This window comes from Pteropus medius, unplaced genomic scaffold, assembly GCF_902729225.1.
Source record: "Pteropus medius unplaced genomic scaffold, Ma_sr-lr_union100, whole genome shotgun sequence".
In the NCBI taxonomy this organism is placed as follows: domain Eukaryota; kingdom Metazoa; phylum Chordata; class Mammalia; order Chiroptera; family Pteropodidae; genus Pteropus; species Pteropus medius.
The window spans coordinates 206,990-217,689 of record NW_024350398.1 but is presented as its reverse complement, the minus strand read 5'-3'; the positions used below and the strand labels follow the sequence as shown (position 1 = coordinate 217,689).

At 55.2% G+C, this 10,700-nt stretch overlaps 1 protein-coding gene across 1 annotated transcript in view; it reads left to right on the top strand.

Moving 5' to 3' along the window:
- UHMK1 (U2AF homology motif kinase 1) overlaps positions 1–9,587 on the top strand; it is a 19,036-nt gene extending 9,449 nt beyond the window's left edge. Inside the window, exons 5-6 of the mRNA XM_039839921.1 lie at positions 3–35; positions 3,271–9,587. Of these exons, the coding sequence (XP_039695855.1) occupies positions 3–35; positions 3,271–3,417 (180 nt within the window). The 3' untranslated portion in view covers positions 3,418–9,587. The remainder of the gene's footprint in view (positions 1–2; positions 36–3,270) is intronic.
- The last annotated feature ends 1,113 nt before the right edge of the window (positions 9,588–10,700 follow it).

The following is a 10,700-nucleotide window of genomic DNA, read 5'->3' as shown; positions in this document are numbered from 1 at the left end:
TGCTCGTGCCGAAGGAGAACCCCGGCAGAGGGCAGGTAGGCGCACTCCGGTTCCAGAACCACCCAGGGCTCATTCCAGGTCCGCGGGCGTTCTGAGGCTGGGGGGGTGGGGGCGCCCAGAAACGGCGCTGCTGGTGATGGAGTTTTCGGCGTGGGTGTTTTTCTTTTCAGTTTCTCCCGAGAGTTCTGTGACACACGTGCATTTTTCTTTATCATTTAGCATTTATGTTTTAAGAAGTATTGTTCTGCTTTTGAGCCTTTGTGAATAGTGACACCCGCTGAATCATATGCTGATTTAGGTCAGGTTCGGCTACAGAAATATTTTGGCCCAGTTTCTTCTAGTTAAGTGGAGCTGGGAAACCGTTTGGGTTATGTTCTGATTCTCATGGATTCGGAGGAGGGAATCGCGCTGCGTTGGCCCTGCAGTCTGAGCGCAGTGCCAGCGTGGGCAGCTTTGTGACCTTTATCTTAGTTTTTTCACCTGTAAAATGTATGGGCTAAAACTGGGGTCACAGGATTTTCTGTAGAAATTTTCCGATTTTACATTAAATCATGAGGTAAAGAAGATAAATCTTAAACGTTCCGTTTGTCTAGTGGGAAACGGTATCATTTTTCTCTGTCTCGGGGGTCCAGCCTCGCACTGCTGATGTGGCCCCTTCTGGGGCTGTTGTGCACAGGCGGGGGGCTCAGCGTCTTTCTGGCCTCCCCCAACTAGAGGCCCCCCTCGGTGTGGCAACCGAGATGTCTCTAGACACTGCCAGGTGTTCCCTGTCGGCCGAAATCGCCTCTGATTATGGATTATTATTTTATTTTATGGTTCAATGTTATAAAAGATTTTGGCAACTGAAAAAAAATGAAAGAAACGTCAGTCCCTCGGTGATCCAGCAGCAGTAGCGTCTCCCCTCCCTCAGCGTCAGGAACGGGCTGGGTCCTCGCTCCGCGTTTACCCCAGTGTTCGTCGCGCTTGTCCCAGACAGATGGTGTGGAGTGCTGAGTGCTGGGGGCAGGGTAGACCGGGACCCATCCCGGCGAGTGGGAGTGGCAGGTGTGACTGGGGGGCAGAAAGGGGGTCCCAGAGGTGAGGCAAGGTGGCTGGGCCTTTGAGACGCAGGCAGGTCCAACGGGATGTTGCCCTCGGGGTCAAGTGCGACGGGAGCGGGGCCGGGGGGAGGCCCGGGGAACGCTGCGGGGGAGGGGGTGGCCCAGCGCTGCTGTGCCGAGCCCAGAAGTGTCCGCACGCATCTGTGTGTGAACGGGCGAAGGCGGCTCGGCGGCCGAAGCCGATCTCCACTTGCATATTCCACCCAAGCCCCGTGGTCGGGGCGCGCGGCCTGCGGCCAAGACCCCTGGGGTGCACCCAGATGACGGGTGCGTCTCACAGACCACGCTCGAGGTGTGTGCTGTGGCCCTGGTGTCAGTTTGACCTCAGAGGGCCGTAAGGATAGCTGCTCTTCTGTTGGTTAGTGACGGCCGGGTGTGCAAGGCGGTAGTTCCCTGTGACACGTGCAGCAAGAGGGAGCACACCGGCTCGTGCGGTGGCCGGCGGGGCTGGGTTTGGCAGGGATTAAGAATCGGCGAAAAAGCCGGAGGCAGCTTCGCTGTGCTCCCGGCGGCGGCTTCTAATTTTCCTTTCGCGTTCAACGAGAAAGCTGCGGCTGGAGACGAGCGGGCCCCGCGCTTCGCGTGTTGTTCTTCGCTTTGTGCAAGAGGAGACGTGAGCTACGTACTCGCTGGCTGAGGAGGGCGAGCTCGCGCCGGCTGGACTGCGTTGGGCGGGGTAGTTGGGCAGTGCGGGTCTTCACCAGCGTAGGCGAAGCGCACGGACTGACATCACGCAGACGTCAGCGGCGGGCTTGGAATCGCGGCCTGACGGGCGGTGCTGCTCCGGCCGCTCGGGAGGCCCCCATCTCAGCTGGGGTGGGTGGAGTGGCTGAGGGCACCACTGCCCTTGACGCAGGTGTAAAAAGGTCGTTTCTAGCCCTCGGTGCCGTCTGCTTGTCCTCAGGTGTAGCATGTGGCTATAAGTCATCATGAGTGGCAGAGGCGAGACCCTCATTGCCCCGCGTCGCAGCCCACGCGAATCGCTCACCCACACAGGCCACGCGCCCTGGGCCTGGCGTCCTACGCTGGCCTTGACCCAACGTTCGCGTGCATGGTGAGCAGTCACCAGCGGGCACGGTGCTCTGTGGCTGAGGAAGGGAGATCCCGTTTTAAAAGTCCTTCACAGTCACACTGCCTGACAACGCCTTGGTCAACAGTGCCCTCTGACGTGGTCCTGTGAGACTGTCACGGAGCTGAGTGTCCTGTGAGAAGCAGAGTGTCCTGTGGTCGGGAGGGCTTTCTTCTGACGGGAGCAGTATCTGTGGACGGACAGTAGGCCCCTCCCATTCACAGCATCTCAGTTCCGAGGGCATAGGTGACATGCCAGTCAGCCAGCCACCCACCTGTCCCCCCAGCGCTGCACACTGGGATATGGCAGGCTCCCAGGCTAGCCTGATGGTCTGCAGGGCGCACTGCCCTGAACTCCCTGTGGTGCGCCTGACGTCCTGAACCAGAACACACGTCCACAGGAGTGACCAATGGGCCTCAGGTGCCGCGGCCACGTGGGGCCGGCCTGTCCCTACGCTTGAGAAGCATTTCAGGCTGTTTGGTACAAAACACGCAAGCTTTATGTCCCCGCCAAGTCAGTGCCCGGGAGGGCCCTCTGTGCCGACGGTCAGTAGGGCCACAAGAGATCTGTCAGGAGCCATGTCCTCAGCCTGCCCTACAGGTCACAGTGCCCCCCCGCTCCGCGAGCCCACACAGCCCTGAACTGCCCGCTTGCCTTCTGATCCTGCCGCGCCTTAGGCCTCCTCACTCGCCCCTGACGGTCACTTTCCGGCCACCTAGGCCTCGCCCAGCGGCTCGGGGCTCCCGGTCACTGAAGTCTACATCCCTGCTCAGGGAGCCGCATCAGCAGTGTCCCTGTCCTGTTTCTGACCTGCCCTCGGCGGCCTAGGGCTCTGCTCAACACCCCTGGGTGGCCTCGGGGGAGCCGGGTGCTGTCACTCAGCGTGCTCTTGCTGGGTTTCCGGAACCGACTGAGCTCCACAGACGTGTTCTGCATCCTGCTGCCCCAAACTGCCATCCCGGCCAGTGGCACGGATGCCCCGAGACCCAGGCCGTGCCTCGCCCTGCCGGGGCAGCGTCGGTCTAGCTGGCAGGGGACAGGGCTGCTCTGGAATGGCCTGCGTGGCCACGAAGCCACCTCACTCTCTCTGTCCCCGCACAGGTCTTCGTGGAGTACGCAAATGCCGGCGACTCCAAAGCTGCACAGAGGCTGCTGACGGGCCGGCTGTTCGACGGGAAGTTCGTGGTGGCCACCTTCTACCCGCTGAGCGCCTACAGGCGGGGCTACCTGTACCAGACCCTGCTCTGAGCCAGCTCCGGCGTCCTGCCCCGCCACTTCCCAGGGACGCTGCTCTACACGGACGACCTTGTACAGTTACTTCATCCTGCGGACGCGCGGCAGCCGCTCAGGTCGGCGGCACTGCTCCCCAGTGTGGGACAGACGGCAGGTGTCCGTGTGCTCACGAAGCGGGGGGTGCCCGTCCCGGCCCTGCCACGTCGCCACACGCTGCCGCTTCCGGTGTCGGGCTCTTCCCCGCTGGCACCGGGGCAGGCGCCGTCCGGGGTCATCCGGCGGCAGGTGCCCACCGTGTCCTCAACCCCGAGTCGCGTGTGAAGGGAGTACTGGAGCCCGAATCCCCTTCACAGACACTGCAGTGAGCCTCTCTTTTTTTTTTTAATTAAGGCTTTTAAAGTAGGAAGCTGATGCTTGATCTTGCACAATTTTTATGTCTGGTATGTTTGCTCGAGTGAGTTGCAGGTGTGACGGAACACTTGGATCAGTGTACTTCCAGTGACTCTGGATAGCTTCCCCGCCCGTGTCGTGCCTGTGAGGTTTAGGGCATGCGTCCTCGGCGTCGTCTGTCCCACGGAGAGTACAGAGAAAACGCATTCCTGAGCTGAGGGTGAGCGAGTTTAGACAGGGCTCGGCTGAAGCGGGCAGGGGAGGGGAGGAGATGTCCCGCTGGCTGATTGGCCTGTTTGGCTGTCCGCTCCAGGCCCCGCGTGGGCTCGTCCTGCACTGAGTCTCCCGGGACTTCGTGAGACGCCCGAGGTGCGGTGTTACCTGCTGCGGCGGGAACTTGGAGCGGGTCGCAGAGAGGAGCAGCTCCGTGAAGGGAGGAGAAAGAACAGGCAAAGGGTGGGTGGCCAGGATTCTTCCGATCTCACCCTCTCTCTGCCCCCACCCCCGCCCCGCCTCACCTGTGTCCTTAGCTGGAGAGACGCTGCGGGACCAGTGTGCCCCGCGCTCTGGCGAAGGCCGGAGTTGAGAGGGTGTGGCTGTGATAAGGTGCAAGTAGAAAGGAAGGAAAACTCGGGAAGAATTCTTTACCTTGACATGTCCCTGACCACACAGGTGAGCCTGGGGTCACTGTCACAGGCGAGCGTGCTTCCTCGCGCCTCACAGTGGATGGTCTTCAAAGACTTAAAACTTAGATCTTTACAAAGCACTGACAATACGAAATGTTGGGTACAAATTATAAACTTTTTCTGGTTTCCTTACCTAGATGAAATTTCTATTTATTTTTTTCCTAAAGGAAAAGTCTTCTATATTTTGCTCTGCCGGAAGCCTCATCACGTAATCTGGCCTGTGCGTGCCATGCGGGTGATGGAGAGCCCAGATAGAAGCCTACGTTTTAGAAGATGGATTATTTTATCCTATTTAACAGTCACCATTTGACATTTTAGTTATTTACAGTTATCAAATTATTTAGGACTCTTCTTTAACATTTATTAGGAAGCCAAATCTGATATAAGGAGGCTGATTTATGAATCGCCAGAAGGCTTGTGATGTGGTCCCCAAGGGAATTGATATAGGAAGTTTCTAATACGTGTCCTTAAAAGGAAGAACTATTAGTTTTCATTTTGGCCTTTTCAGAGCTTGACTAGCTAGTTCGTTTTCATGTAAACGTTGGAAGAACATAACCAGTGTGCGGAGACGAGGCTGTCCTGCAGCGTGTCCCAGGCAGCGGCTTCCACGGTGACCGGAGGCGCCGGCCTGCCGTGCACTCTGACGGCGCAGAGAGCCAGCAGCCTCCTCTTGCGGCTGCGAGGTCAGCACGTGTACCTTTCTCATTCCCCTGGCTCCTGCCGAAACCTAAGTCCTTACAGATCTTGTGCAGGCGACGTCTCGGCTGGGTGATGCGGCACATGGCTGGCATCTCCGTGCTGAATTGCACAGCAGTCTGCTCATCTTCTTGTGGCCGTCACATTCAAACCTACACGCAGTGTGTGCCGCTGTGGAACTTCACTACAGGAGGCGCTAGCTAGGTTTGAAGGGAGCAGAGGCAGAGATTGATGAGCCTCGGTGCCCGTGTGCTGAACTTAAAGCCACAGAATTGTAGAGATGCCTCCTGTGATATCAGTTATTTTATTTTATAGCTCTTACCCGTTATTACCAAAGATGAGACATCCGCAGATTCTCTCTCCCTCTTTTCAGATTGATCTGGATCTCTCTCAAACCTGAACCAAATATTATCGAGAGGTGCAATTTTCATGATTCTTTTAGGATGAATATACACAGAGGTTAGGATTCTTTGACATTATTAAGAACCTAGAAATTTTCTTTAAACCCTTACCCTTTGGGCAGATTTTATCTCAGGTAGTTTTTCTTTTCCTAAGTCAATACCTGTGCTTCCTCCCCTCTCCCCACTCTGTGTTGTTCCGTGGTGTTGTCGAATGTTTTTGCCCAGGAGAGGCGTGGGAACGATTGTGGGACAGCTTGGGTGTTTGGAAAGCTGCTTGCAGGCAGTGACTGGGTAGCCCCTCGAAACGCTGAGGCCGTGTGCCGGGGGAGCGGACACGGGCTAGCACTTGCTGAAGGGGACCGCTCGCTGCGTTTGAAAGGAATAACGGACGTACCCTCTGGCAGTAAGGGATTGCAGCATTGGCACTGGGTGCCCCGCGTGTTCAGGGCCAACACCACAGCCTCTCTTAAGAGAAACCCCCTCTCTGCTCCGCGTGAGCCAGGGCCGCGGCTGCTTCCGGGTGGAGGGTGTGACCCTGCTTCGCTTGCCCTGTCCCTTGCTCTCCTGGCTCCCTCACCGGTGCCCTGCGGCTGGGCGCCGGGACGCGCTGAGCAGGCACTCGCCGAATCTTTAGGGCGACTTAACCCACCTCCTAGATGGATCTTGCTGTAGTTTATCTTAACCTTTGAGCAAACTTACTTTAGGGAGTTCTGCCAGATGGAGGAAGGTGGAGAGAAACTGGCCTACGGTTTGTGTCCGTGTCACATGCGTGGCTTGCACTTGGGAAGGGCCCAATTCCTTTGCTGGAATGAGCGACACACTCAGATGCTGGCTCCAGCTTGCTTGACTGTTCACCAGATGCAGGCCGCTGACATTTTGGCTTCACTTTCTTCTTAGGCCTTGCTTTGTGACTCTAGCCGCTGAGACCTGTCTTCCTGCCTGCTATCAGCCGTGCTTGCCAGCGTGTCGCATTCCATTTTTTGCAGTTTAGCGAGAATCAGCATCATGGTGGCTGGCCGTGACCACATGGTTTCTGGGCGAGGTGCGGGGTGGCTTTGCTCAGGTTAGGGTGCCGGCGGGGTCACATGACACAGGTGTGGCTGTGCAGGTGTCAGGTTTAAGCCAGTGCCTTGTGTTTCCTGAAAAACAGTAAAGCTTGTTTGGGTGACAGCGTCCCAAATGCTGATAATTAATTGCACTTCTGCCTTTTCCTTGAAATAATTTTTGGGTTGGGTCACACAGTATAAAAGTCCAAAATTTCCTTGGTTTACCTGTGTGTGTCCGTGTGTCTGTGTGTGTGATTGTTTACACTTATCCCCCCAATACTGCATCTGATGTGCTGGAGGCCGGAGTTCCCTGGCAGAGCCGGATACCCCTCCTGGGTCCGGTCCCATGTCCCATGTCCGGCTCCTCCTTCAAGTCCCGTCAGTCTGTGACAGTTTACTTCTTGTCAAGCCTTGCTCGTATCACGATCAGCTCAGAAGAATTTCATTTCTTCAGGTGCTCAGTGAGCCCCCTCCACTTGGGGCCAGTCTTTCCAAGTTGGCGTGATGCCAGCGCGCACGGCAGACGGATGGCCTGAGTCTCTACCACGCGGCACTCAGCCGGGGCGGCAGTGTCCTGGATGAGTGACAGGGACATGGCACCTGAGTTTCTGGAGAACCCAGAATTTTACAGGTTTTGTTTTGCTTTGTTCTAGCTTCTTTTTACCTAATACCACAGAATATATCATGTTTGTTGTCTTAGCCACGCCCTCCCTAGTGTTTTATGTTTTTCACTGTTATTTAAATGGCATGATGACCAGTAGAGTCACACAGTGGCGTGCAGATGACAAGAACTATGGGTATTTAGGAAGAAGGTAAAACAGTTTTAACTATTTTTGCTGCAATTTTATAGGAGACACGGGCTGTGAAAAATATAGACCACAGAGCATTTAGGAAGTTTTGTATTGTCTCGGTGGCCATCAAAGTGACCGTCAGGGTGTGAGACGCGTCGTTTGCACAGCCTTTGTTCTCCCGAGGAGAAGCTTCTGTTCGTTTCCGACAGCTCAGCACCTTGTTGCTCTTACACTGCTTCTGTGCTTAGATTTGCTCTATTTGTGCTTTTTAGAGTCATCATAGTCATGGCACTTGTGTTTGTGGCACCCTGCTGGGATTTATGGGAAACTTGTCCAGCGATTGCCCGAGTGTCATTTCCCATTAAACAGAGTAGCCGTCACAGTATCCCGAAGAAAAGCGATGGCTCTTTTGAAGGCTATGCATGTTTTATGACCTAGGTTTATAGTATTTTAATTTCAAGGCAAAAAGAAGTGTTCTGTCTTATTTTCCTTGCATGACCATTAATCCTTGTGCAGAAAAGAGCTCATTGTGGTACTCTGCTTTATATAATGGAAATAAGTCACATTCTGGGGAAAAGAAAAAAGGAAAAATCCAAACTAGAATTGTTAATTTTTTCTGTTTCTTTTTTGAGAAACCTTGTGTGAACGTCGGACTCGTTAGCAGGAGAACCCTCTGTAGTCACTTTCCACCCCGGGGCCTCCCCTTAGCCATTGACGTGGGGCGGCGCGTGTGCAGGAGGCAGCGTGGCGAGGCCTCCTGGGTCGTGCGCACCTGCATCCCGACCCCACGGGGCTTCCCTGTGGCCGCGTGTTTTACCAGCACGGCAGTTAGAAGGCTGCCCAGCGTGAGAGCGCGGAGAGAAAGTCCAGGACCAAAACAGAGCGAGTGGGGAAGAGATGCTCCCTTGCTGGTAGCGGTAAGCTTCCACGTAGTTTACCATCTGAAAATGATTATCGTTTTAAATCCAGGTTTGGTGCCTATAGCGTAGAAACATTGCTTTTCCTACACATTCCTTATAATTGTTTACCCAGAAAATTGTTTTAAGAGTGAATGGAACCAAATTAAATATCCATATTCAACTTGGCCTGATTTTTAAAAATAAATATTTGGACTCCAGCTTTGGCGTATTGGTGTACATCAGCACTCGTGCAGATCGAGGATGAGAAAGAGCCTGGGGCTGGCTGTCCCGCGTGTCCCTTTGCCCTTGGGCACGGCGGTGGCCTCGGTGCCCTAGCTGTACAGCTGCAGCTGGCACCTGTGGAGGTGAGCAGTGTCTATGTGGCACGGCGAGAGGAGGCAAAGCCACACATCTGTGGAGAACCCCCAAGCCCCTCCGCGGGCTCGGGCGCCGTCACGTCTGCCAGCAGGATCTGCTTTCATTCTTAGTTCTGACTTGGAAATCGTAACTCAGCGTCCCTTTACAGGCTCTCCACAGCATCCCTTCTGGGGCGGGAGGGCCTCTTCCCCAAAGAGTGGCCGTCTTTGTTGTCTTGACCACGCGTGTGACCCAGCTGTGACTGGTAGATGTTCACGGCATGGCTTCCTGCAGCAGCACAGGGGCAGGTGGCTGTGAGCATTAAAAGCTGCTGCTGCTCCCCTTGGTGACCTGTAGTCGCTGTGCGTTTGCTCAGGAGGGTTGCTTAGAAAAGCGAGGCTGCTCACTCAAACCAGAGCCAGGCGTGAGGGGTCCCCTCTCCCGTGGGCCGCCTTCGCCTCGGAGCCACAGAAGTGTTCCCTGGTGAGCGCGGCCTTACGTCGCTGCCGGTGGTGTTAGTGGCACGTGGTCTTGGCCTTCCTTGGCTCTCGGTCACCCGGTCTCAGTGACATCTGATTGTGTGTGAGTTCGGTAACTAAGTGGGACTGTAAGTGTGGCTGTGTATCAGCACCAAGAAGCTCTCTTCTTGAATTCCTGAACCTGATTTCTACTCGTCTGTTAAAATGGTTTTTCTTCCTGAGTAGCAAAGAACTTTTTATTTTCCACTTTCCTGTATACCTAAAAAGTACGGACACTGCGTTTCAGTTGACTGTATTGTGTATAGTTTTTGCTGAAAACTTGTAAACACAATTGCCTTGTTCAGTTTTGCTGTAAACTGACAACCATAAGATGCACTGTCGATTCGCTTCCTGATGTGTGTTTGATAAGGGTGATACAATAAAGCTTAAAATGAAAGGAATGGCTTTTTATTTCAACTCCTTCTGTGCTTATTCCGGTCGAAGTTCACTTACTTTGGCGGATCACGTGGCCCTGAGGGTCAGGAAGTGGATTTCTCGCCTTCTCCTGCTGGCAGCGTGCGTCCGAGCAGCCCGGATCCGCGCGTCCTTGCCAACAGGAGTGCATTAGACTTGCCAAGCAGGTTTCTAGTTTAAAAACATGGGGTGTTTTGTGTCATTTGTAGTTCTCTCCATTATTCTGCGGTTTTTAATAACTCGGTGTATGACCCAGGCGAGAGCATGGCAGAGTCGCGGCAGGTGGGTATTAAACCGTTTGCAGAAGCCCGTTTTCCCACAGTGTGCACGTTACGTAGCTACACGTGTGCTTTACAAATCACACATACTGTCTTCGTGTGCGCTTCAATGTCCTCATGTGTGAAATAAAAATACTCAGGTCAGTGCAAAGGAAAGTGATCATTGAAGGGTGTTTGTTTGAACACCAGCCGAAACCAGTGTCACCCCGAGCTGGGGAGAGCCAGGCGGAAGGCTCTGTGACCAGGACGTCGCACTGACCTGTGCGCTTGACGCCAGGCACACAGCGGTGAAGTGCATCGTGTGTCGGAACATACTCGTCCGACCAGACGCGAGGGGCTCCTGCTGCGTAGCAAGGACGCGGCAGCTGTGGGAGGGGGCGGTGCGTATCGGAGGTGGAGCTGCGTCTCAGGTGGGAGCGGGCGGTCACCTGGAAGGCCCGGTCCTGCACGGCTGGTCATTCAGTCTGTCGGAGACAGCACCGCCATTACGCTTGCTTCCGCGTCCAGCCGTGCGCTAGAGCACCTGAGCCAGGTTATTTTCCTTCGAGAGAGGACTCCAGAATCTCTCACACGCAGCCTCATGGCCAGGCGCAGTCATAAGTCACGGGTGACCGCTGGAACGGCCACGTGCTGCTCGGCAAGCCCAGAGCATCTGATGTGAAACTTGCAGGTGAGATGTGCGCCCAGCAGGGCTGGGCGCGGCTGCAGGAAGACGGGTCCCTCAGGAGCAGGCCCCGCGTGCTCCCCGGGGTCGGCGGGCCAGTAGGGTGGTTGGAAGTCAAGCTGTCGGCAGGAGCTGTTCCTGGAGCAGCCGCGGGGAAT